The 26,876-nt window shown below is 36.7% G+C and overlaps 1 protein-coding gene across 1 annotated transcript in view; it reads left to right on the forward strand.

Moving 5' to 3' along the window:
• LOC116742710 (uncharacterized protein C8orf34-like) overlaps window positions 1-26,876 on the forward strand; it is a 110,087-nt gene that overhangs the window by 53,219 nt on the left and 29,992 nt on the right. Inside the window, 2 exon segments of the mRNA XM_032610548.1 lie at window positions 3,680-3,811; window positions 16,971-17,099. Coding sequence (XP_032466439.1) covers window positions 3,680-3,811; window positions 16,971-17,099 — 261 coding nt within the window.

A 26,876-nucleotide genomic window follows, 5' to 3' on the forward strand; every position in this document is an offset into this window, starting at 1 on the left:
TAGGGGAAGGCAAGGGTCTTTTGCCTTAAATTCTGCCTGTTTATTAGGAAGTGAGGTTGTTTGCTGAGGCCAAGAGGTTTGGGGATTGAATAGGGGACATTGAAGTGAATGATATTAATTGTGAAGTCACCATGGGGAAGAAAAGAAGAGTTGGCAAAGGAAAATAAAAAAGACTAAAGCAGTTCTGGGGCTTCTCTGAAGTTCAAGACATGAATTAATCATGGAAACCATGGGCAAGATTGTGATTTTTTCTCCACAGTGCCCAGAAGTGCTGGGAGGAGGGACAGAAAAGCCTTTTGAGAGACTGATGAGAACTGTAGTCGTGCCCTAGTGAGGACGGAGGGTGGAAGAGCAGTTCTGCGAAGGAGCTGAGGGTATTTGTGGGTAAATTGTGCAAGTGATCAAAGCACATGGTCTGGTATGAGAGGGTAGGGAACAAGGAAACAGTGTAGACATAAAAAGCTAGTCAGAGAGCTAAAAACCTTTGAGAGGCCTGTGTAAGGGGAGGTGTGGTGAAAACATGAAAGATTGAGAAGGACAGGGAAACTGTGATATTTGGGATCAAGGCTTTTGAGGTGGAATGATTCCAGATGATGAGAACATCCTGTGGGTGACCTGAGTTTGGGGGTGTCTGATGTCCAGGGAAGGGAAGCTCTTTAGAGTTGAGGAGGACAGTGAAGTATGAGGTTCAGTGCATGGTTTGTTTAAGGATTAAGAGGTCACCAGGGTTTCATTCTCGCTGTTAAAAGGTCGGGGGTGACGGTGCCAGTGTCTCGAGTAGGGCTGCGGCAGTAATGAGGATGCAGTAATGAGGATGCAGTACTGAAGAGGGGTGAGCAGTAGAGACAGGCAGCACTTACCGCAAGAGAGGAGAGACTTTCAGCTTAACGTGGACGGACCAGAAAAACGCAGCCTGTGGCAGGTGACACGTGGAGGAATGGACACCCTCCATTCCAGGAAACTGCAGAGGAGGGAGTGCCCTTGTGGAAAGAATGAGTGGCTCTCCTGACTTGAAGGAGGGGATTTGAAGATAGAGGGCTGTTTGTTTACCGTGGAACGTATGCCCCAGAATGTGAAGAGGAGAGATTTTAGAGGGAAGGGTATGGCAGGAGGGAGAAGGAAAGCATAGACTAATTCTTGGATGTGAATATTAACTGATGAAGTTGTAATTCAGGTGACAGTAAATAATGCCAGTTTAAACTGTAACTGTAATTTTGAATTATTTCTTTTGGTGCTTTTTCGAATTAGTTAGAAAATGTCTCAATCGTCAAAATATATAGGTCAGTACTTTTTGAAAGTATCTGAAGGTGCCCTCTTTTTGCTTTTAAATGTATCCAGCATCTTGGGACATAACATCTTCTCAGAAGTCTGTCATTTAATGTCTAGGAGAAAACTGAAAGCAACCTTGTTTTTACTCATTTTTCGATATTCTGTTATTAAATACTTATGGGATTTGTTTTTTCTTTATTTCTGATATTCCAGAGTTTTACTGGGACTACATCTAGATGTTTTGTCTTTTTTCTTTAATTTTTCATTTTATTCAGTGAATCCTTTCAATTAGCAAACCCAGGTCTTCAGCCTAGAACAGTTTTCTTCTTGTGTCCTTAGTTAGTGTTTCTGTGGTGTTTGTTTTGATTTCTTCTTCAAGAAAATCAACTATGTATAAATTGAGTTTTCTTTACTTTATTGATAACTTCTAGGGAGGTTTGTCAAGCATGTTCTCTGTGTCACTGATTCAGTTTTCTGTAGTATTGGTTTTCTCTTTCTGGCTTTGTACACAAATTTAAATGTTGGTACGTATTTGCATTTTAGCTTCCTGTCAGTGTTTCCTTATCTTCTTTAATTTCTCTTAGCAGTTATATTTTTGTAGTTTTATCTCTTTTCTCATTTCTTTTTGCTTCACAGAGTCTGTTTTCTTTTAGTTTTATTAAGAAGATAAAATAGCCACATTCTAAAATTTAAAGGTTTTTTCATGGTAAATCTTTCCCCAAACTGTGAATTTCCTCTGTATTTTGAATGATGTATTTTTGTTTTTTATATTAAATCTTCCTTCTTAAAATGATATTTATTTTCTGTTTGTTTGAATTTAAATGAGGAGTGATCTGTCTAGTTTAAGGTTTGTCAATAAATAATGGAGGTAGATTCTTCTTTTTTGTTCGCTCACCATATAGCTTGGAACCGTTTCGTTTTCAAAAATTTGGGGGAGACAGCTGAAATCATGGTTGCTACTAAAATTTCCAGTATCAGTCAAATCCTGTAGGTCTCTGCTAGACTGACAAGTGACTTTCTGTCTCTCATCTCTTTTTAACCGACCAAATAAGAACAATATCATTGCTGGAATATTTAAATTAATGTGGATTTGTTTTTCTTTCCAATAGTGGAGAATTTAAAAAGCCACAAAATCCAATATATCATTGTTTCTGGCTCCTTTTAGTTTTTCTTTGTATCATGAGGTGCTATGTTTTGTGTCCATGATTCTTTGTTCTTTTAGCTGTGTTGCACTAGAAGAAAGTACGGTTCCAGTTTGTATGTAAAACGACAAATTCTGATAGATTGTGAAACAATATAAGGCGATGAATCTGAGCTAGGGGCAAGCATTGTGGATGTCTAGAAATTTTTCAGTCTCTTTCTGATATGCCGATCTTTTGTCTTAATTCTATGTATGGAAATACTTCCTGGGTTCTGGCAGAATATAGACCAATATTTCTGTTCCTAGTGTTTTAGAATATTTATGCCTCTTTTGATATTTAGTGGGATGTTGGAAGTAGAAAAATTGGACAACAGCTCATTAAGTACAAACTTAACATGAAAATTTGAGGAATCCCTATAATATTTCATGATGTCTACTTGGTATTTATAAGTGGGTAGTCAGAGAAAGATTTATGAGTCATCCATAGAGCTGAGATGATTTGAAGCTGTTTAAATTTAAACAAGAAGGCAGAAGGAAACCAAGGAATGTCATACAGATGAAAGATAAGGAAGCATGAATAAGACAGAGAAGGAACAGTTAGATAGGTGATATGGGGATGAGGAGAACGTAATGCCCTGAGAATAAGTGAAGAAAAAATTCCACGATATGAGTCTGTCTAAAAATATGGAATGCAAAGAAGTTAAGAGAGGTGAACTCCTGGAAAGATCATTTCATTTGGAAGTTGGTATGACACTGACCACCTTTGAAGGGGAACTACAGCTTTCAGTAAAGGTGGTTGAACTACTCTTTCTTGAACAGAACAGTGGAAAAAATGAGGGATACTTTGGAGGAAGTGTAGGTGAGCACCAGTGGTTTTATGTGCTATAGTGAATACAGATAAGGTAGCATCAAATGAGTAAAATTTACTTTAACATTTAGCTATTTTTATTTACAACAGAATACAAGGCTTTATTCCATGACACCCATTTATACAGTGTTATTTTAAGTAATCTGTGCCTTAAAAAGACTTTCGAATAATTTCCCAGTTTAGCATGATCTTAACCATATTAATACATAAGCTAATTCATATCAAATTCAAAACAAATTTACAGGAGAAATAAAGCAAGTAATACTTTGGGACATTTGCATTATTTTGACATGAGGTGACATAGCTTTTGCCAGGTATATCTAGTTACTTCATGGATTTAGTTTTTGACCAATCATGAAATCACTACTACTTTTATATGTATTTTTTTTTTGTTTTAACAGAACATAAAGGAACAAGAAAGGAATTCAGAAACTACGATAAACCCTGGCAGTTAAATGCAAAGAAGCCTAAAAAGTCAAAAAGCGACCTTGCTGTGTCTAGTATTTCTCCACCATCACCAGAATCAAAATCATGTAAGGAAGTTTGTCATTCAGATATTACTTAATGTACGTAAGTGTGTGTTAGTAAAATGAAGAAAAGGTAAGAATTGAAGCCAAATTTTTAATCTGATATTCTGGCTATTCTAATGAATTTCACATTTGTTTCAGCATTAACATGGAGCTTTATTTATATATAGCTACTCATATTCTCAAGCATATGTAATTGATTGAGATCTTTTTGAGTATAATATTCTTTTAAGAATGTAAACTGCGTGGAGCAGGTCCCTTGCCTCTCATGAATAGTTGCAGTGTTTTATCACATTCAGAGCAATACCAGCCCTACATTTAATAAAGGACATAAAAGCAAATTAAATATTTTAGAGGGAAAGCAAAGAAGATTTCTGTTCAAAACATTTAACAAAATTAAAAAAAAAATCCTTCACCCAGGATCTCTCTGAGGCCCTACCCATTTATTACTGAAGCTTGTATATTTACTCTCTCCCACGATGATAAGTACCCCTTCTCTCTCAATGCCTCTCCTCCTTTCCCACTGCCTTTCTAGCCACTAAGTTTTTCCAGTGCTGTTACCACCACGTACACATAAACATGTCATGTAGCTTAGGATCTTGTAGCAAGTCAGTTATTCTTGGAAGACAAGAGAGCTTGAAAGCTGTTCTTACACATCAGTTTCTTGTGGTTGTTACAGAGTGAGATGTTTGATTTTAATTTAAACAGGAAAAGGAATAGGTAGAAAATATTTATTTTTGTTTGAAAAATTTGAAAAATCATTATGTGCTAACTGGAATCTGAATTTGGGTCATTTGTGAAAATGACTGAAATTAACTCCTTAAGTTTCTTTATTTATATAGTGGTACTCATAAAAAGTATTGTATCAACCACAAAGTTCTTGTGAGAATTATGTGCAGTACTACAAACTACAAATGTTCTTTTAAAATTATGATTGTAGCTAAATTATCCTGCTTCAGCAGTTTGGTTTATAAAATTTGGTCCCAACATTTAAAAAAATATGCAAGTTTAAAATTTAAATGTGTTGTTCACAACCATATTCCCAGTTCCTGGCTCAATTAATAAGTGTTAAATGAAAAAAATGTAAAGGAATAAATGAAAAATGAAATCAGTCAGTTCTCAGTCTCACATTTCCCTTTCTATCCTTGGAAATGTCTTTCTATCTGTCTCTCTCCCCCTCTCCCAGTGATAAACCCATAACCCTAGGGGCTTATTTTAAAGGGCTGAGTCCTGGATCGCATCACCTTGAGGGTAGAATTCTGTAAGGTCTTTCATTTTGCAGAGCCTTTGCTATTTATGAGATGCTATGTAGCCACAAAATGTTACTGGTGGACTGGCATCTGATATCTTTTTCTGTTCAGGTGACCTACTCTCAACTTCTGGTTCCATCGGACTGTTAGCTCTTTAAAGGAAATTAATAACAAAGTATCATGAATGTTTAATAATATATGTAGAGATATTTATACATGACAATAAGATTATAGGATTCAGAGTTATTGACTGGAAATGTATTGTTGAAACATAAATTATTCCTGAAGTAATAGAATATCTTTTGAACATAGACCATGGTAAGTTAAAGCTGTATATTGTAGTATGTAAAGCACCACTAAAAAGAAGCACAGAAAAGCATAAATAAAAAGTTAATAAATTTATTAAAATAGGATGCCCCCAATTTTTTGATTTATTCTCCCAAAACAAAGGCAAGAAAAGAACAGAAATAAATAACAATCTCCTATTGAAATAAGTACAATCCCTATCCAAAATCTAGCAGGTATTTGACCCATGGAAATTGACAGTATTATTTTAAATTGATTTGGAAAGGGAAAGAACCATGATTATCTAAAGAAATCTTGAAAAACATGAAGTAGTTTGGAGAATTTACCCTACCTGACTTCAAGTCTTATAGAACTACAGTTATCAAGACAGTGTGATTTTGGTGAAAGGATGGACAAATAGATCAATTGAATTTAATAAAGAGTCTAAAAATAGACCTACATATGTGGTCAAATGATTTTCCACAAGGACATCTAAGCAATACAGTAGGAAAAGAAAAATCCCTTCAACATTGAACATTCATATGGAAAATACACACAAGTTGATCCCTACCTTAATTCATACTGAAAATCAATCTGAGATGGGTCATAGACTTAAAGATGGAAACAAAAACAATGAAACTTCTAAAATAAAACATACAAATATATCTTTGTGACCTTGGAGAGGCAAAGAAGTTTTAGAGATGTTCTAGTTACCATGGCTTCATAACAAATCACTAAAATGCTTTTTTTTAGGTTAAATTAGCATAACAAAAATTAACCATTTTAAAATGTACAATTCAGTGGCATTTAGTACATTCAAAATACTGTGCTACCCTAACCTCTTTCTAGTTCCAAAACATTTCATCATCAGAAAAGGAAACTCTGTAACAAACAGTCTCTCAACATTTCTACCTCCCACCAGTCTCTGGGAACTTGCTTTCTGTTTCTGTGAATTTACCTATTTTAGTTATTTCATATTAATAGAATCATATAATGTGTGATCTTTCTGTGTTTGGCTTATTTTACCCAGCATAATATTCATATTTTCATGGTTCATTCCCATTGCAGCAGGTATCAGAACTTCATTCCTTTTTTGTGGCTGAATAACATTCCATTGTATAGATATACCACATTTTGTTTATCCATCCATCTATTGTAGGGTATTTTGGTTGTTTCTACATTTTGCTATCATGAATCATGCTGCTATAAACATTCATGCTCAAGTAACTGAACACTCATTATCCATTATTTTGAGTATATACCTTGAAGTAGAATTGCTGCTGGGTCATGTTGTATGTTCAAACTTTTGGGAGAACTGCCAGTTGTTTTTTATGAAGGCTGTACTATTTTACATTCCCACCAGCAATGTAAGAGGTTTTCAGTTTCCTCACATTCTCACCAACATTTGTTTTTTTCTATTTATAACAAAAATATTATACCATCCAAATGGGTGTGAAGTGGTATCTCACTGTTGTTTTGATTTGCATTTCTGTGATAAGTAATGATGTTGAGCATCCTTTCATGTTCTTCTTGGCCATATGTATATCTTCTTTGGAGAAATATCTATTCAGATCCTTGGTTTATTTTTTAAAGTAAGTTGTTACTCTTTTTTTCCTTCAGTTTCAAGAGTTCTTTATATATTCTGATCCTACACCCTTATCAGATATATGATTTACAGATATTTTCTCTCATTCTGTAGACTGTCTTTTCACTTTCTTGATAGTATTCTTCGATATGCATGTTAGTAATTTTGATGAAGCCCAATTTATCTATTTCTCTCTCTCTCTCTCTCTCTCTCTCTTGTTTTTCTTGTGCTTTTGGTGTCAACCCTTGCCTAATCCAAGACCATAACGGTTTACCCCTATGTTTTCTTCTAAGAGTTTCATAGTTTTAGTTCTTAAATTTAGGTCTTCGATTCATTTTGAGTTAGTTTCTGTTTATGATGTAAGGTAGGGGGTCTAAATTCATTCTTTTATATGTGGATATTGAGTTGTCCATTTGTTGGACAGCATCATTTATTGAAAATACTATTTTTTACTCATTAAATGATGTTCTTGGCACCCTTGTTGAAAAGCAGTTGGCAATGAATGTATTTATTTCTATACTGTCAGTTCTATTTCACTATTCTATATGCCTATCCTTATATAAGTACCACACTACTTTTATTACAGAAGCTTTATAATGAGTTTTAAAATTGGAAAGTGTGAGTACTTGACCTTTGTTTTTCTTTCTCAACATTATTTAGGCTATCCAGGGTCCTTTGCAATTCCATATGATATTTAGGATCAGCTTTTCCATTTCTGCTAAAGAAGGTCATCAAGATTTTAATAGGAAATACATTCTCTTAATAGATCATTTTGGGATTATTGTGATCTCAACATTGTTAAGGATTCCAATTCATGAACATGGGATGCCTTTACATTTATTTGTCTTCTTTAATTTCTTTGAACAGTGTTTTGTACTTCTCAGTGTACTGGACTAGCACCTTCTTGGTTAAGTTTATACCTAAGTATTTTATTCTTTTGTATGCTGTTGTAAATGGAATTGTTTCTTATTTTCTTTTTCCAATTGTTCATTGGTAGTGTTTAGAAATACAACCGATTTTCAAGTATTGATCTTATATCCTGCAACTTTGCTGAGCTTGTTATTAGCTGCAACCATGTTTTTGTGGATTCTTTAGGCTGTTCTACATATAAGTTCATGCCGTCTGCAAGTAGAGATAGTTTTCCTTTTCCTTTTCCAATTTGAATGCTGTTTATTTCTTTTTCTTGCCTACTTGGTCTGGATAGAAATTTTAATAGTATTGAATAGAAGTGATGAAAACAGGCATCCTTTCTTGCTCCTCATCTTAAGGTGAAAATTTTATTATTTTACTGATCTACGTGATATTAGCTGTGAGGTTTTCATAAATGTCTTCTATCATATTGAAGACATTCCCTTCTACTCCTAGTTTATTGGGAGCTTTTATTATGACAGAATGTTGAATTTTGTCAAAAGCCTTTTTCTCCATCAATCAAAATAATCATTCATTTAAAAATTGATTATATTAACATAATTATTATACCGATTATTTTCTTATGTTAAATGACTTTTGTATTCATGGATAAATCCCACTTGGTCATGATGTTTAATCCTTTTTTTTAATGAGTTCACTTATTAGTTTTAGTTTTTATTGCATGGCAACAGCTTATAAATACTTTTTTAAATTTGATTTTTATTTTATATAGGGTATAGTTGATTTACAGTGTTGTGTTAGTTTCAGGTGTACAGCAAAGTGATTCAGTTATATATATACATATATCCATTCGTTTTCAGATTCTTTTCCCGTATAGGTTATTATAGAATATTGAGTAGAGTTCCCTGTGCTATACAGTAGGTCCTTGTTGATTATCTATTTTATATATAGTAGTGTGTATATGTTAATCCCAAACTCCTAATTAGCCCTCCCCCCACCTTTCCCCTTTGGTAACCATAAGTTTGTTTTCCAAGTCTGTGAGTCTGTTTCTGTTTTGTAAATAGTTCCTTTGTACCATCTTTTTAGATTCCACATATAAGTGATATCATATGATATTTGTCTTTCTCTGTCTGACTTACTCCATTTAGTATGATCATCTCTAGGTCCATCCATGTTGCTGCAAATGGCATTATTCCATTCTTTTTTATGGCTGAGTAATATTCCATTGTATATACGTGCCACATCTTCTTTATCCTTTTCTCTGTCGATGGACACTTAGGTTGCTTCCATGTCTTGGCTATTGTAAATAGTGCTGCTATGAACATTGGGGTACATGTATCTTTTCGAATTATGGTTTTCTGTGGATATATGCCCAGGAGTGGGAATGCTGGATCATATGGTAGCTCTATTTTTAGTTTTTTAAGGAACCTCCGTACTGTTCTCCATAGTGGTTGTACCAATTTACATTCCCACCAACAGCGCAGGAAGGTTCCCTTTTCTCTACACCTTCTCCAGCATTTATTGTTTGTAGACTTTTTGTTGATGGCCATTCTGGCCAGCGTGAGGTGATACCTCATTGTAGTTTTGATTTGCATTTCTCTAATAATTAGTGATGTTGAGCATCTTTTCATGGGCTTTTTGGCCACCTGTATGTCTTCTTTGGTAAAATGTTTATTTAGATCTTCTTCCCATTTTTTTATTGGGCTGTTTGTTTTTTTGATGTTGAACTGCATGAGCTGTTTGTATATTTTGGAGATTAATCCCTTGTCGGTAGCTCCGTTTGCAAATATATTCTCCCATTCTGTGGGTTGTCTTTTTGTTTTCTTTATGGTTTCCTTTGCTGTGCAAAAGCGTTTACGTTTCATTAGGTCCCATTTGTTTATTTTTGTTTTTATTTTCATTACTCTAGGAGGTGGATCCAAAAAGATATTGCTGCGATTTATGTCAAAGAGTATTCTTCCTATGTTTTCCTCTAAGAGTTTTATAGTATCCAGCCTCACATTTAGGTCTTTAATCCATTTTGAGTTTATTTGTGTTTTAGAGAATATTCTAATTTCATTCATTTACATGTAGCTTTCCAGTGTTCCCAGCACACTTATTAAAGAGACTGTCTTTCTCCACTGTATGTTCTTGCCTCCTTTGTTGTAGATTAATTGACCATAGGTGCGTGGGTTTATTTCTGGGCTTCCTGTCCTGTTGCATTGATCTATATTTCTGTTTCTGTGCCAGTACCATACTGTGTTGGTTACTGTAGCTTTGTAGTATAGTCTGAAGTCCTGGAGCCTGATTCCTCCAGCTCCATTTTCTTCCTCAGAATTGCTTTGGCTATTCAGGTCTTTCGTGTTTCCATAATCCTTTTAATATGCTGCTGAATTTGATTTGCTAATATTTGGTTGAGGATCTTTTCATCTGTATTCAGAACAGATATTGGTATATAGTTTTCTTGTCATATCTTTGTCTTTTCTGTCAGGACAGTGCTGGCTTTATAGAATGAGTTTAGATGTATTCCCTCCTTTTCTGTTTTTTTGGAAGTGTTTGAGAAGAATTGGTGTCAGTTCTTCTTTAAATGTTTGGTAGAATTCACCAATGAAGCTACCTTGTCCCGTGCTTGACTTTGTTTGTTGTGAGGTTGTTGATCATTGATTCCGTGTCTTTACTTATTATAAATCTTTTGTTTATTCTTGAGTAGCTTTTGGTAGTTTGTTTGTTTCTAGGAATTTTTCCATTTCATCTAGATTGTCCAGTTTATTAGCATTAAATATTCATAATCTCTTATAATCCCTTTTAAAAACATTTCTGTAAAGTTTGTAGGTTACAGACTTGATTACATTTCTGATTTTAGTAATTTGAGTCTTTTCCCTTTTTTCTTAGTTAATCTAGCTAAAGGCTTGTTAATTTTTAAAATTTTTCTTAAGAATCAACTTTTGGTTTTGTTGATTTTCTCTGTTACATCTGTATCTTCTATTTCACTTATCTCTGTTCTAATATTTATGATTTACTTCCTTCTGCTAGGTTGAGTTTAGTTTGCTCTTCTTTTTCTACTTCTTTAAGGTATAAAGATCAGTTATTTGTGTAAGATGTTTCTTGCTTTTTAATGTGGGCTTTACAATTATAAATTCCCATCTGAGCACCACTTTTGCTGTGTCCTATAAATTTTGGTATGTTGTGTTTTCTTTTTTATTTGTCTCAAGATATTTTCTAATTTCCTTTCGGATTTCTTCTTTCACCCATTGGTTGTTTAAGAGTGTGTTGTTTAATTTTCTCATGTTTGTGAATTTTCTGGTTTTTCTTTTTCTTTTTCTTTCCAATTCATTCCATTGTGACCAGAGAAGATACTGTTATGATTTAAATATTTTAAAACTTATTGAGACTTATTTTGTGGCCTGACATATGGTCTATACTAAAGATTGTGCCATGTGCACTTGGAAGAATATGTATGGCTGTTATTCTGTGTATTTTTCTCTATATGTCTATTAGATCTAATTGGTTTATAGTGTTGTTCAAGTACTCTGTTTTCTTATTGATCTGTTTAGTTGTTCTATCCATTATTGACAGTGAAGTATTAAGAGTCTCCAACTATTGTTGTAGAACTCTATACCCTCAGTTACGTCAATGTTTTTGATTCATGTATTTGGGGTCTCTGTTGTTAGGTGTGTATATGTTAAATAATTGTTAAATCTTCTTGACTGATTGACCCTTTTATCAATATATGATATTCTTTGTTTTGTAACAAGTTTTGTCTTAAAGTCTGTTTTGTCTGATACTAGTATAGCCACCCCTGCTCTCTTTGGTTTCTGTTTTCATGGAATATCTTTCAATCATTATTTCTTCAAATATTCTTTCTTCTCCTTTTTGGGACTACCATTAGGTGTATGTTGGTACATTATACAAATTGATAAAGTAAGAAAAGTCATATGACATCTCAAATAATACTTGAATGGTATTTGATAAAGTTTTACATCAATTTCTTATTTTAAAACAAAACTAAATAAAAGGACTTTTAGAATAAAAGGATATTTCCTTAACTGAAGTATTGTCTGGCAGAAACATTTATGTAATACGTATAAAAAGTTTTCTAAGTGATTGTTCTCAAAAGGAAAAAAAGACAGTAATGTTAAGTCATTAACTTTCATGTGGGCTAAATATCATTAACATTCATTAAAAACATCTCTATTGCTAAAGCTTACTTAAAAATAGATACTATATATTAATTAGGCCAGTGAAGAACAAAATAACCTGTTAGCCTATCCAGTAGATTGTGAGCTCCTGTAGAATGTCATCCCCATGAGGGCAGGGAATTTTGTTACATTTATTCCCACTGGTTTACTCCCAGAACCTAGGACAGTGCTTTGTGCTATATACCAATGAGAGAATAAATGAGTAAATGAGAATTTAAGGCTTAATTAGTGCTAAAATAGTGTCCTAGTCTCATGAGATAACAGTTTAGAAGCTGTGCATTTTCAGATAACAAAAAAGCACCTTACACAGTGCAAACTGGTATAGGTACAAAGATCTGCAAGATAATATTATGTTTTTAATTTTCAATTTTGATTTGTCGTAGAGGAAAAATAATGACAAATAGGGTTCGATGAAGTTTTTTCCTTTGTGGTTCAAGCATTTCTGCTATTTACCTGGTGGAGTGGTGGTTCTGGTGGAGTGGTTGAGGATGATGAGTGGGATCTTGGCAGAAAAAACCAGCAGAGCATTTGTCTGTCAGTCCCTTGTGCATGACAGTGTGCACTGATTCTTTTATAGCTATTTCAAATTTGTGATCCAGATGAGAAAATTGAGGTAAGTACATTAGCTTCAGTTAAAACCAGAAACTAAAACCAGTCCTCAGTAATTTTATTTATGCGCATTTAGTACAGCATATACAAAGAGGAATAGCTGTATATTTGCTAAAATTTTAGGAAAGAAATGAAAAGACCATGCATGTGTATAGAAAACACAAGTCACATAGACACGAGAGAATGAAGATGGCAAAACAATGTCTGAAAAGTCCTAATATGGAAATGCAGAAGGCAGGAGACTTGAAGTAATAAATTCAGTTATCAATTTTAGGTATATCTATAGTACTGGGGAACCTCCTGGCATATTTAAATGAAAGAATGGGAGAAACTTTCAGGAAGGAATTTTAGCATTTATTAAATTTTAGAAAACAGTGTTGAAAGATCTAAATAATTGAAATTATTTTGGTTCCAAAGAAATAGATAGATTGTATCTCAAAAGTTATTTGGAAGAAATGGTAAATTTATTATTTAACCCACAGATGGAAATTATTGGTGGAGGTATCAGTGAGTCAGCATTTGATTAATATAATAAAGAATTGTTCAAAATAGGCCCTGTTCAATATACAGTCAGCTGTTTTGTGAAGTAGTGACCTCTTTATGAATGAATGGAGCATGCCCATCTACATGGTGCTGTGGATGGGCTCCTGCTTTGGGGGTGAGTTTTGTCTCAGTGATGTTATAGGTTGTACGTAATCTCAGATTCTTTCACCTCATATGGGTCATATTATGTTGTTTATATTGTTCTGCTGTTTTCCATATCTCCTGAGGATATTTTGTAGAAAATGTATTTAAACTGTAGCCCTGAGTTTTAATACTAAGTATGACCTAAGCAAGGTTTTTTGTTTTGTTTAATATTTATTTATTTATATTTATTTTGGCTGTGCTGGGTCTTAGTTGTGGCATGCAGGATCTTCGCTGCGGCATGCAAACTTCTTAGTTGCGGCATGCATGTGGGATCTAGTTCCTCGACCAGGGATCGAGCCCAGGCACCCTGCACTGAGAGCGTAGAGTCTTACCCACTGGACCACCAGGGAAGTCCCTCAAGGTTTTTAATCCATCAGAAACGTTTAGAGATTCTCACCTGGAGACTGTATACTGGGCTGATGACTTCCCAAATCACCTTCCATTATTTACTGAAACATCTTTTGAAATTATCCAGTGTAGTTGATTAGACCATGATTATACTGTGGCCTTCCTTGTCCTAGATTTGGATCCTATGATAAATTGGGTATCACATGTGTAGCAAATTGTCACAAGCTACAAAAATATAAAAATAAATTTGTCTTAGTTTCTCTCAAAAGTTGCTGAGGAAAAGAGCTTGGGTGTCGTTTCATTTCTCTGTAGTGCTGTGTATGACCTCCCCTAAACTCAGTAGGTTACAACAACAATTTATAATTTCTCACTGTTCAGTGAATGGGCTGGGCAGTTCTGCTGGTCTCACCTGGGCTTGCCCACGTGGATACATTCAGGTGGAGTTCTGCAAAGGCTGCTAGGGTGGGCGGCGGGGCATGTCACATGATTATCTGGGGAGCTTGATTGGGACTGATTTTTTTTAAAAACCTATGTCCTTATTTTTTTTAATTGATGAGATCTTAATAGGATATGGTAATTTCCAGGAAGATTAGATAATGTAATGATGCAGATTAGAGAAATTATTCAAAAAAGGTTAACAAAAGTGCCAGTAAATGTTTTGAAGGATCTGGTTCAAATACAGTTTTCTCTGTCTCCTCTTCTGATCTCTTCCCTGTGCCTGGGCTTGTCCCCCCGGGAACTCCTGGGTAATGACCTGTGGCGTAATAGCAATATGCCTGGAAGTGTTTTCTAAAACCATTGATCACAATCACTGCTTCCACTGTCCACGCTTGAACACTGGTGTGCTGATGTTAGCTGACATCTCCTTCCCAGAGTCCCTTAAACAAAGAAACATGGAGGAAGCAGCTGCATGTTTTTAGTTTAGATTTATTTAAATTACAGAAGTAATGTTTACTTATTTTGACAATGAAAAAAATAGAGACATGTGGAAAGATAGTCTCTCTCCCTTTAGCCCTCTCAAAGTCTACTCCCTCGGAAATAGTTTGCATCCTTTTACATCCTTTTCTTTGTATAAACTAACATAAAATGTGTGAGTTGAATTGCTTTATAAAACTGGCTTTAAACTGTACAGTGCACATTCTTAAGCAACTTGTTTCTATTATTTTAAAATGTATTACGGACATATCTCCATGCAAATAAATTCAGATCTATGTTGTACTTTTCCGTAAGTGCATACCTGTACCATAGTGTGAATATGCTATACTTTATTTATTCCCCTGTTGAAGTACAGTTACATTATTTCCAGAGTTTTGCCACCACAAACTTTTTGGTGAAATAAACAAATATCGTGCACTTTCCGATAAAATAAGCAACCTTGTACATATATACATAAGTATGAGTGTTTTCATTTATTTATGATAATTTACCAGACAGAATAAGATTGCTGAGTCAGAGGATCAGTATATGTTTTATTATAATAAATATTTCTGAATTACTTTGAAAAAGGTAGCAGAAAAACATTTTCAGTAGGTTGAGACTGTCTTTCTTATAGCCATACCATATAAACTTTAAAAAATTATTTTATTTTAATCAAAACAAAAATATATATGGTTTAAAAAGCAAATTAGTACCACAAGGCAACGGTGTCCTTCTTTTTCTCCTGTTCTGCTTTTAATGTGGAACCACTTTTAACTCTTAGGTGTTTCCTTTGGTACACAGATCTACATATGTAAATATACAAGATACTTATATAGTTCTCTTTCAGTTTTTAAATTTGAGGCATTGTCTCTTGACTTCCTTCTAAGACATTGTGCTTTATACCCAGGGCCCATCACATTCTCATAGTACAGGCAGGCAGCTACTTCAGATGTTGGTTAATGTATACTTTGCATTGATTTTTTCATGATTATGTTAATTAGCCTTTTTCACAGTAGAGCCATAAAATAGCCAACTGTTAATTTGTTTCCAGAATTAATAATTGGCTTGTTTTTCTGTTTGCTTTGCTTTCTCTGTACCCATCACTAATGCTTCACCAAACCCTGCCTTAAAGTATATATTAAACACTCTCAATATGCTTAAATACATCGTGGTCTTCTGTCTTAGTTTATATTTTATTTCATTTAAGAGGTTTTAGAGACTTCTCTCCTGTAGTCCTTTGTCCTCTTGCTCCAGTCTTTACTCCTTAGTTTCCAGACTTTTTCTCAGCTCTCTGCTGAGACCATCCTTTACTGTCATCCCAAGGCTTACCTTTTCCTTTTTCTTATGGAGGATTATCTATTTCCTGAATCTCAGGTCTTTCCAGTTTTGGGTTTACTTATTTATTTTGGTGGAGCACCTCCATTAGGAGCTTTCTGTAAAAGAGCGCTTGCCAGATATCGTTCTGAGTCCTTACAAGTATCTTGATTGATTCTTTCATTGGATATAAAATTCAAAGTTAGAAGTGATCTTCAGTTGGAATTTTGAAGGAATTTCTCCTGTGTCTTCTGGGGCCAAGCATTGCTATTGAGAAGTCGGATGACAATTTGATTTGCTATTTTTGTCCCTGAAAGCTTTTAAAGATGTTCTCTTTATTACCACTGTTGTAAAATTTTGTGATAATATGCCTTACATTATGCTGTGGACATTTTATGGATCCTTCCAATCTGAAAGGCAATTATGTTTTTATATCCTTATTATTTTGGCATTGGTCCTCCTTGATCGATGCTTTCATGTTTAAATGGTGTGAAATGTCCACTTTTTTGGGGCATCTCTCTCTTCAGGGACTAGGTTTCAGTATTCTCTACCTTGCTAAATCCAGTTACCACTCAGTTCATTTTGCATCTTCCAAAAACAAATGTGCAGCTATTTCTTGCCTAATGATGTCTTCTCTCTTTATTCAATCAATTCTTTGATAAAAGAAAAATACCATAATGTAATTTTAGTGGGAATTTGAGGCAAAGTGAAGGTAAATAGAAGTATTCAGTCTTTGTTTTATCAGAAGACAGCAAGAATGTCTTAAAAACATTTAACTAATTACTCATGAAGAAGGTAGCAATTATTTTTTAAGCTGCTAAAACATAATAGAAAATATACTTTGCTTGTGTTTTTCCATGATTTATATAAATTATTAGTTTTACATCAGCACCTGCATTTTCTTTGTTCTATAAACACTGTCACACTTCCTTACTTGTTCAGTTAAAACATGTCTTAAAACCCAGCTTCATAACTTCTCCTCTGTTTGCTCACAAGAAAACCATTTCCAAACATTTTTATTCTGTACACTGATCTTGATACAGTCTTTCACGTAATGATGAATAGTAGGTTTTTATCATTATGTAGCATGCTTATGAAGTAATCATTTTTTTTAAACATAGTGCCAAGGTCAGTAGATCATCCTAAGTGGAACTGGAGGACTAAACCAGAAAGCCGTGATTTTGATGAATTGAACCACATCCTTCAAGAGAGCAAGAAACTGGGAAAAGCCCTTGAGAATCTCTCTCGAAGTAAGTTTATTTACTTCATTATAATTGGAATTCCTAACCAATATTAAAGTAGAAACATTCATTACTATCACCAGTAACATATTTCCAACATCCTCATTATAACTCCATGAGGGGTTGAGGAGTTCTAAGAGCGTGAGATGGGAAATGAGGACTGATCTTGCATGTTACAGGGATTTGTGGGAAGACTAGTTTATATAGAGTAGGAGGGGCTATAGACCCCCTCCCCACAATGGCTATTTGATTCCAGTCTCTCTACAGTGTCTTTGTGCGTTACCCAGGTGAGCTGGACACCTAATGGTACCTTACTCATTCTTCTCTTTCGAACCCTGTTGTTTTGTGTCATCCCAGTTAATGCATGTACCTGTTTCTTCCATGACTTTCTGATGTCTCTAAACTTCTTAAGGATAGTGACTGGGCCAGATTCTTCTTCGAATCCTCTCAGAACCTGGCAACATACCTTTTTGTAAAAGCAATGATCTGTAATCCTAGGGCCTGGGTCAGAAGTTTTGCTCTGCCACCTGTGAGGTGAATAACATTACGTAAATCATTAAACCTGTACGAGCCTTGGTCCTCTCATCTCCAGGTCAGGAAGACATGATTCTGTGTCCCTCTTCTGATAGGTGAGAAGGTTTGAAATGATACGTTTCAAGTAAAAACTTTTAAACGTTATTGTTGTGAGAGTAGACAAATATTTTGATTTGATAAATGCATTCTGTGTATGTAGAAATACATATGTACTTTATGGTTTTAGTAGTGAGTTCAAGGTATTCCTATCTTTCTCTGGTTCTAAGTAGCTCTTAGTTTTAAAAATTAGGCATCTTTAGATGCATATTAATGCTATAGCCTCAGTAAAATTTTCTTCTGGTATTATGGAATATTAAAGATTCTTAAATGGAAAATAGAACACTAGCAAATTCTAGTAGGTTATATTTGAGGATCAGTATGTTTTGTAAAACAGCGTTGTGTTACTAGTTTCATGATACTTTTTTTTTAATTAATTTATTTATTTATGGCTGTGTTGGGTCTTCGTTTCTGTGTGAGGGCTTTCTCTAGTTGTGGCAAAGCGGGGGCCACTCTTCATTGCAGTGCGCAGGCCTCTCACTATCGTGGCCTCTCTTGTTGCGGAGCACAGGTTCCAGACACACAGGCTCAGTAGTTATGGCTCACGGGCCTAGTTGTTCCGCGGCACGTGGGATCTTCCTAGACCAGGCCTCAAACCCGTGTCCCCTGCGTTGGTAGGCAGATTCTCAACCACTGAGCCACCAGGGAAGCCCCCATGATATTTTTTAAAGTTAGAAATTTCCCTTGGTATATATTTTGGGAGAAGTTTATATATATATATATATATATATATATATATATGTATATATATGTGTGTGTGTTTATATATTGTATTATACTGTAATTATATATTTATATACTATATTTTATTGTATTACAATTTTATATAGAGAGAGATTTCGTTTTTTCATACTTCTTAATTTATAATTCAATAGAGCCTTTATTATTAGACTTTTGTGTAGTGAACCTGTCTCAGAAGTTAACTTGACTCATGATAGGGTCTTGTAATTTTGCCATTAGTAGAAAGTCTTCGGTTGGGGTTCGAGAAAATCCTGCTTTTGTCTAGATTTACTATTGGAGCAAATAATGATAAAGTGAGTTTTCAGCTAATTATTACGTTCATGAAAACAACCTTACCTGTTAATATGTCAAAGGCTTTATGTGTGTATATGTATGTATGTCTTACCCCTTTGGTCAGAGTCTGTGGCTCTTTATAGACTCTCAACTTATCTATAAACGTGAGTTTAAAAAAAGATTGAAGAAAATGCCCAATTATTACACATCTTCACTTATAGTATTAGTCAATTTTTGTCCTTTAAAACATGACAACTACTTTTTAAACACTTGTTATATCATTGTTAATTTGTAAGAAAGCATTTGACCACTAACTAAAACTTTTAAATAAAGGAGTTTGATGCACTTGCCCAGATCTGTAGCAGACGTGTCAAGGTTCACGCTGTGGTCTGTCCCAGGAAAACCTAGCCTTAGATGGGGGCTCACAACTGAGTTGTCTGAGCAGAAGCGAGTGGGAGCTATGACAGGGGTTCATTTAACGCAGGCAGGGAAGTCTGGAGAAATAAAATGGCTGGGGTAGTGGTTGATCAGGAGAGTAGGAGAGATGCAGGTTTGGGACATTACTCTTGGGACAGAGTCAGGGCCAGAGAAGTTGTTGGGTGAGTCCGTAGCTTGGCCAGAATACGGTGTAACATTCAGCATCTATGTATGTGATGTGTATGATGGAGAGTCGTTTTTGGCTTCATTGATCGTTTTAAGGGGGCTCTTTTTTTTGTGGCAGTAGTGGTGCTGTTTATGTGGCGTAAGGGAGCAGTTGGTCACACAGGGAGGGGTCGCTCATTTCTCTGTATATGTTTTTTGAGTCTCTTTTAGAACAAGATGCTACTTTCTTGGATGACTCGAGTTTCTGTGACTTTCGCTGAGATTTAATATAACGTCTTTTCTTAGGCCCAGCATGTATCTAACTACTCAGTTATCAGTTCACCTGAGATGGTGATGTTTATGTACTGATCTCACTGCCCAGAACTGAGCTATTTAATCTCAAACTATTCTTCCATCTTCCTGAAGGAGGAGGATGTTCATTCTTGTTTGATCTTGTTTGACTGTTATAATGGCTGTGGCTTGGTAACTCTTTCTCTAATCTAATGGTAACTTTATTAACCATTGTTTTATTTACTAGGAAGACTTAGGGAATGGACTCTTTTCTCCAGTATTAGTCAAAAGGAATGTTCATTGTCTTGTTATTGTGGACCTTCTTCTCCTGTGTCACAGGAAAGGTTGAAAGTTTTTAGTGATCTCCTAATTTTCATACAGTCTCTGATAGAATTCTCTCTGGCAAGGTTGGTCTTTGCTTTATCTTAGTTTTACTTTCTGAAAGATGTTACATGCTTTTAAAGTATTTGTTATTTAGTTGAGATTGACAGCAAAAAATCGTTTATGTCCCTCAAAATGGTAGAATTATCTCATCTCTACAGCTGTCAGCTTATGCAGACTGTACCATGCTGTCTTTCTGGCTTTTTGCAAACCTCTCAATGTAATGCTTTATCTTAATAAAGTCAGTCATGAACTGTGACACTCCTCATGCTGTGATTCTCTCCTCACGGTATACGTGTTAGAATAACTTCAGTGGCTTGGAATAAAGCCAGTTATTAGTTTTGTGACCTTGGGAATCTTTCTTAACCTCTCTGTGTTTGTGTCACCTTTACTGTAAAATTGCAATAATCATGGTACTATTTCTAAAGGTTTTGTGACTATCACATGAGATGCTGTATCTGAAGTGCTTGGTATGGTACCTGGTATGAAATAATTGCTAATTAAATGTTAGATATAATATTCAGTTTCTATTATTGTGTAACAAATTACCACAAACTTAGCAGCTTTAAAGAGTACAGATTTATTATTTTGCGATTTCTGTGCCTCAGGAGTACGGGTGCGGGTTAGCTGGGTCCTATGCTCAGGGTCTGGGCAGGCTGAAATTAAGGTACCGGTTGGGGCTGTGATCTCACCTGGGTTTGGAGTCTTCTAAGCTCATCCTTGTTGTTGGTCAAATTCAGAGGTTGCTCTTGTAGCACTACGATCCCTGTTTTCTCACTGAGTGTTGGCCAGGGGCTGTTCTGAGACCATTCTCAGGTCCTTGCCTCGTGGCGTCCTCCTCTCGAAACAACAGTGCACTGTTTCTTCTTTGAAGTCACTGGGGCACATCTCTCTGAAGCTTTGCCTTCTTTTAAAGGGCTCATCTGATTAGGTCAGGGCCCCCAGGATCATCTTCCTTCTGATTTACTTAGTCAGCTGTTTAGTAACTAAATCAAGAGAGTAATACCCTTTCATCTTCAGTGGTCCCACCATGCAGACTCAAAGGGAAAGGACTGCACAGGTATGTGTCTTGGGAGTCGTCCTAGAATTCTGCCTGCCACAGATACTGTTAGCGTTATTACTGTTTATCCCTAACAGCCTATAACATGCTTCAGCTGAGTGCTGCCCAACAGAAATGTAATGTGAGCCACATGTGTGATTTTATATGTTCACATAGGCACATTTCAAAAAAGGAAAAAGAATTTAAAATTAATTTTAGTAAAATATTAACCCAGTGTGTCTAAATTATTTTCAGTTTAATTGTATTCCATATAAAAATTATTATTGAGGTAGTTTATGTTCTTTTCCTTTCATACCGAGGCTTCCAAAATCCGGTGTGGATTTTATTCTACAGCACACCTCAGCGTGGACGAGCCATGTTCCAGATGTTCATTAGCCATGTGCGGCTCCCACATCGAACACCAGAGCTCGACCTAATGTTAAAACAAACACACACAAAAGCCCTTCTCAGGGCTTCTCTGGTGGCGCAGTGGTTGAGAGTCCGCCTGCCGATGCAGGGGACACGGGTTCGTGCCCCAGTCTGGGAAGATCCCACATGCCGCGGAGCGGCTGGGCCCGTGAGCCATGGCCGCTGAGCCTGCGCGTCTGGAGCCTGTGCTCCGCAACGGGAGAGGCCACAACAGTGAGAGGCCCGCATACGGCCAAAAAAAAAAAAAGCCCTTCTCTTGAGGTTGAGTTACCTCACACAGAGGTACAACAGAATTCCTTCTTCCTCTTTCATCCAGAGTTTCAAAAAGAACAGTTAACACGCATGGTCTCCACCTGCTCATCTTCCCCTCACTCCTCAGTGCGGTTACATAACTGCACCCGTCATTCTACTCAGACCTTTCTCACTGTGGTCACCAATTGAATCCAAGTTGTCAAACTGAATGAACACTCTTCCTCATCTTACAGAATTGCTCTGGTAGTTTTAACACCGTTGATTACTTTGTCTGCCTTCAAACTCTCCGATCTTTGAGTTTCTGGGACTTGGCCCTCATTTGATCGTTTCTGGATGCTCTCCACATCATATCTTGTAGGTTTCATTCTGACACTTCTCTTTCTTTCCTGCTGCTATGAATGCTGTTCCCACAGTTCATTCTCTGCCTCTGGTCTTTCAAATGCTCTCGGTGTCCAGCCTTATCCTCCCTCAGAGATTTAATTATCACCCCTACACAACTAACTCCGATAAGTGTATTTCCCATCCAGGCTGTGTATGCCTTTATCCAAGATGGTGGATATCCCACTGCCGTGCTAAATTCAGTATATCTAAGTAGATCATACCTCCTTCTTTACTGTGACCTTTCTTCTTCCTGAGTTGTCTCAGCTGTTGGCATCATCAGTTACTGGTTCGGCCAGCCTGGAGCCCTTCTAGACTCGTCTTTCTCCCTAACTGTTAATAATTAATTTCCAAGTCTTGATATTTTCCCTCTATCTTGGGTATGATTTTCTTCTCTGCTGCTTTAGCACCCTCTAATTCACACTCAGCACCACTGACCAGACCATTGATTTATCCATTTAACATGTTCCATTTTGTTTCATTTCATTCCTGCCCCGTGACAGAAAAAACAGGTGCAGTCCCTGCTCATACTGAGCTTGTGGCTGGAGGGATTACCATGACCCTAAGTTAGGGGAGTCTTATGGCCAAAATCTCTGTGCCTTAATACAGTATAAGTATTTAGTCACTCCATATAGTGTTCCAGGGTTGCAGACAGTTCTATCCTGTTATTCTCCTATCTTTAGCACCTGATCCAAGGGTCCTGAAAGCAGAAGGAGACAATAGAGGATTGTGGGGGTGGTTTCTCATGCCTAGAGGTGGAAGTGCTCACATTACATCACCCACCTTCTACAACTGACTGCAAGGGAGGCTGGAGAATGTAGCCTAGCTTGTGAGCCCAGGAGAAATACGGAAATAGTTTGAAGCATGAATAGCCATTCCCGTCCACACTCTTGTTTCTCTGTATCTCCAAACAGCCCTCACTGCAATCAGTGGGATGGATCTAGAGTGAAGACTTGACACCACTTGTTGCGGACGTTCAAGGGCTCCTTAAAAACCTCATAGAAGGTGCTCCATGCTCTGACCCTTAGTCACGTGTCCAGTATCATCTCTCATGACTCATCATCAGGCCACTTGTGCACCGGTAACAGGGAAGTTTTTCACACTCACTGATGTTTCTGCATTTCATGTATTTGCTTACGCTGTGTCCGTACCCTGAAATCACACCCCCACTTGCCCCAAGCTAATCTCTGCTCCTCTCTTTAGCCTCAGCTGAGATGCCACTTGATGGTTTAGTGCTGCTGTCTTTCTGTGGAATGGATCTGGTACCCCTCTTTCTGTGCTTCCATACTTTTCTCTGTACGCGCTTAAATGCTGTGATCTGCTTTCACAGCTCTCTAACTCTGAGCTGCGGGGAGTCCAGGGGCACCTGGACTCCCCAGCATGCAGCACAGTGATCAGTGCATAATTCAGTCACAATTCGCTGGGCGAGTGCCACCTCTGCTTCCATTTCTTCCTGGTCCATCTTCTCTGTGACCCCTCCCTTACTCTTTCTTCACTGCAGATCTACCTTCTGCTTCTCTAAGTGTGGGCCTTTGATGTCATTTTACATAGGTTTTGGTTTTTATATATTTGATTTGTTTGCTGAGACCTTTGGCTTTAACTGTGGGCTGTCTATTAAATTAAACAGATAGGTAAGCAAGGAGGAACCCGAGGCTTTTCTGAGCCTAAGGCCTTTGCTGCCTTTGGCAGTTTTCTGCAAAGGAAGGCAATGATAGGATGAGTATCTTTAGCCCATTTAGACATTGGTCTACAGACTGTAGTTCATGTGAAACACTGGCTGGAGCTTTTCCAAGGAAAACAGCCCAGCTGTTGGGAGAACAGAGGACAGATATTTATGCTCTGTGACTGATAATAGCCATCTGGACTCAGCCAGGAAAAAAATAACAGATGACTTTTTTAGTTCAGCAATCGTGAACATCCCCCAAAAGTCTTTTCTGACAAACAGCCTGAGGAGTTAGGGAATAATAGCCTATGAGTGAAAATGGAAGCAGATGATGTGGGAATTGTCTGTTCATTGCATGCAGACCTCAAGTTTACCTTTTAGTAGGAGAGAAAGTTGTGAAAAGCAGAATTTCAAAGCCTTGTAAGGAGACGTGTGGGAGCCTTCAACAAGGAGGTTTAGGGCCAATGTGGTGAAGAATATATCTGAGTAGAGTCTGTAAGGATAAAAAGGTAAAGCTAAGGTAAAAGGAGAGTGAAGATGTGTCATGAAGTGGGAGGTTCCTGACAGAAAAGCATGTGTGTAAAAAGAAGGAAGAAAATTCACAGAAAAATTTCAGAGAAAGAAGAAAATTTTGTATTGTTGATGCATTAAGGGTGAAGTGAGTAATAAAGTCAACGAAGGTGGAAGTCTAGGTGGCAGGGGAGTCGGGGGTGAAGATGATCCTGTATTTCCGAACGATCACTCTGGTGCCACATGGAAGATGGAATTGATATGGTTCATGTCTCAGGGCAAAAACCAGATGAAGAGAGCCTGAAATAGAGCGGTAGCTGTGGGATAGAAAAGAGGGAATAGTTTAAGACAGGTATTGGTACTGGTCAGCTGCGTGTTAGCAACCAGGCCGCATGGCAGGAGTTGAGCGGTGGGCAAGCGAGCAAAGCCTCATCACCTGCTCCCCGTCACTCGCATCACCGCCTGGACCATCCCCGCTCTCCCCCCGCATCCGTGGACAAATTCTTCCATGCGACCAGTCCCTGGTGCAAAAAGATTGGGGACCGCTGGTTTAAGAAGTGTAGAAGATTATATGGTTAAGACTCACTGATATGAAAGAGGTGTGAGGATAAAGAGAGAATGATGTGCTTAGATTGTTTTATTTTTTTGGTTTTGTTTATAATCAAGGTGACTGGGTGCTGCCTCTGCCTCAGATAGGAATTCAAGAGGGTTTGAGGGTGGAGGAGGAATGTTGTTTCGAACACCTTTGGTACATCCAAATGGTGTGGATAGCCCTCCTCTGTTCCCAGCAGTCAAGTGTGTGTGTGTGTGTGTGCGTGCACGTGTGTGTAAATTGCTATTTGGAGAAGAAATTTGATTAGGGATATAGGTACAGTAATCTTTAGCATATAGGGAAAAAGAGCCCTCCCCCAAACACATACCATTAACATTTGAGATACAGGTAGAAAAGTGATCTAGTTGACACTGAAAAGGAATTTTCGGACAGGTAGGTTGAAAACCAAGGTAGAATGCTTTCAAAAAATCAGGGAGAGAAAATATTTCAGAAAATCTAGCTGTCCGAAGTGGCAGATAACTTGGTAAAAAAAAAAGATGGCAAACACATTCATTGTATGTGCAGCCATCTCCAAGCTGTGCTTGCATTGTTTCCTGCAATAACAGGAAAAGCTGGAAATTAAGTATCCTTTATTAGAGAAAGAAAAATGGATAAAGAAATCATGGTACATTCACACAATGGTATACTTTATAGTCATTAAAAATGATACTGTAGAAAATATTTACTAATATAAAAATAGAGTTTTATACAAAAAGCAGATAACAAAATAGTATGTTTGCCTTTAATTTTGTTTTATATATGCATATAGAGGCATACCGCATTTGTATGTATGCCTTTATATGCTCAAAAAATTATTTGGAAGAATTCACAAGAAACTGTTATCATTATTTATGAGTGGAGACTTGTTTTCCTTTTCCCTTTATTATATTTTTTATTTTGTTCTGTGATAAATATGTATCGGTTTGACCAAATGAAATCAAATAGGCTTTTTGCAAAAGGAAGAATCGGCGTAATCTGTCTTTACAATTCTGATATCATTGGGATTTTTTTCCAATAGGGAGTCAGACTTTGGAAAATAGCTACTTCCAGTTTATACCATATGAATTTTCTGATCTACTCTCATGAAATGAATTACATTGACTAAGCTATAAAGAATCGTGCAAATTTGCTACTTTCATTTCTCTTAGCTACCACCTGATTCTAACTCTAGGGCTAACCTGATGCCTGGGGAAATGGAAATCTTGGTGGAGCAGGTTTCTCCTGTTTACTTGATCTAGCACAGCTTGGAATGTAAGAACTGTTTTGGAAGAAATTCTGATACCACTGAGACCTCTCTGAGGGTTGGAATAAATGGAAAGGCCCATAAGTTGAAGGACACAAATGAAAGTATCCAGATAGGTTTGCAGTACAGCAGAATCAGGAACCAACCTCTGATATGCCTGTGGGAGCCCTTGCCTCTTTATCTAGAAGAGAAGCTTAGTTTCTGAAGGAACTCATTTCCCCCTGTTCATTTCCAAGAAGCCCACTTCTATCTGGGACACCATTGCTGCCCTAAGCCACGCCTCTTTGGCTACTCTGAAAGGACAATGTCTCCTGTAAAATCTCACTTGGGCTTTTAGGAAGACCATGTGATCCGGTATGCATCAAGAGTCCCATAATCAAATCCTGGGCCTTCATTCCTTACAACATATTGTAGCAACCCACTGTATTTTCTCTCGCATATTCTGTTCCCCACTGCCCCTCAGTTTCTATAAAATTTAAAAATATACCTTAAAATATGATGGATTTTGAGAGTTAATGAAGTGCCTAAAAGTTGTTAATCTCATCTCAGGGAATAGCTGTGAATGTTCTGCTTGGCACTGGGAGAAATATCCTGGCTACTCAGTATGAATGGTTCTCATTAGAGCTTCCTGCTTCTGTAAAGAAGCGTGTCTTTAATATCTTTCAATGGCTTTTAGTCAGGTTAAGCTTTGATTAAAATCAAAATACAAAAACTGAATAATATCCTAGGCAATTTGACATGGATAATAGAGAGCCTAAAGAATTATACAGTATATAGTATTT

The sequence above is a fragment of the Phocoena sinus genome, chromosome 17 (genome assembly GCF_008692025.1).
Source record: "Phocoena sinus isolate mPhoSin1 chromosome 17, mPhoSin1.pri, whole genome shotgun sequence".
NCBI classification, from domain to species: Eukaryota; Metazoa; Chordata; class Mammalia; order Artiodactyla; family Phocoenidae; genus Phocoena; species Phocoena sinus.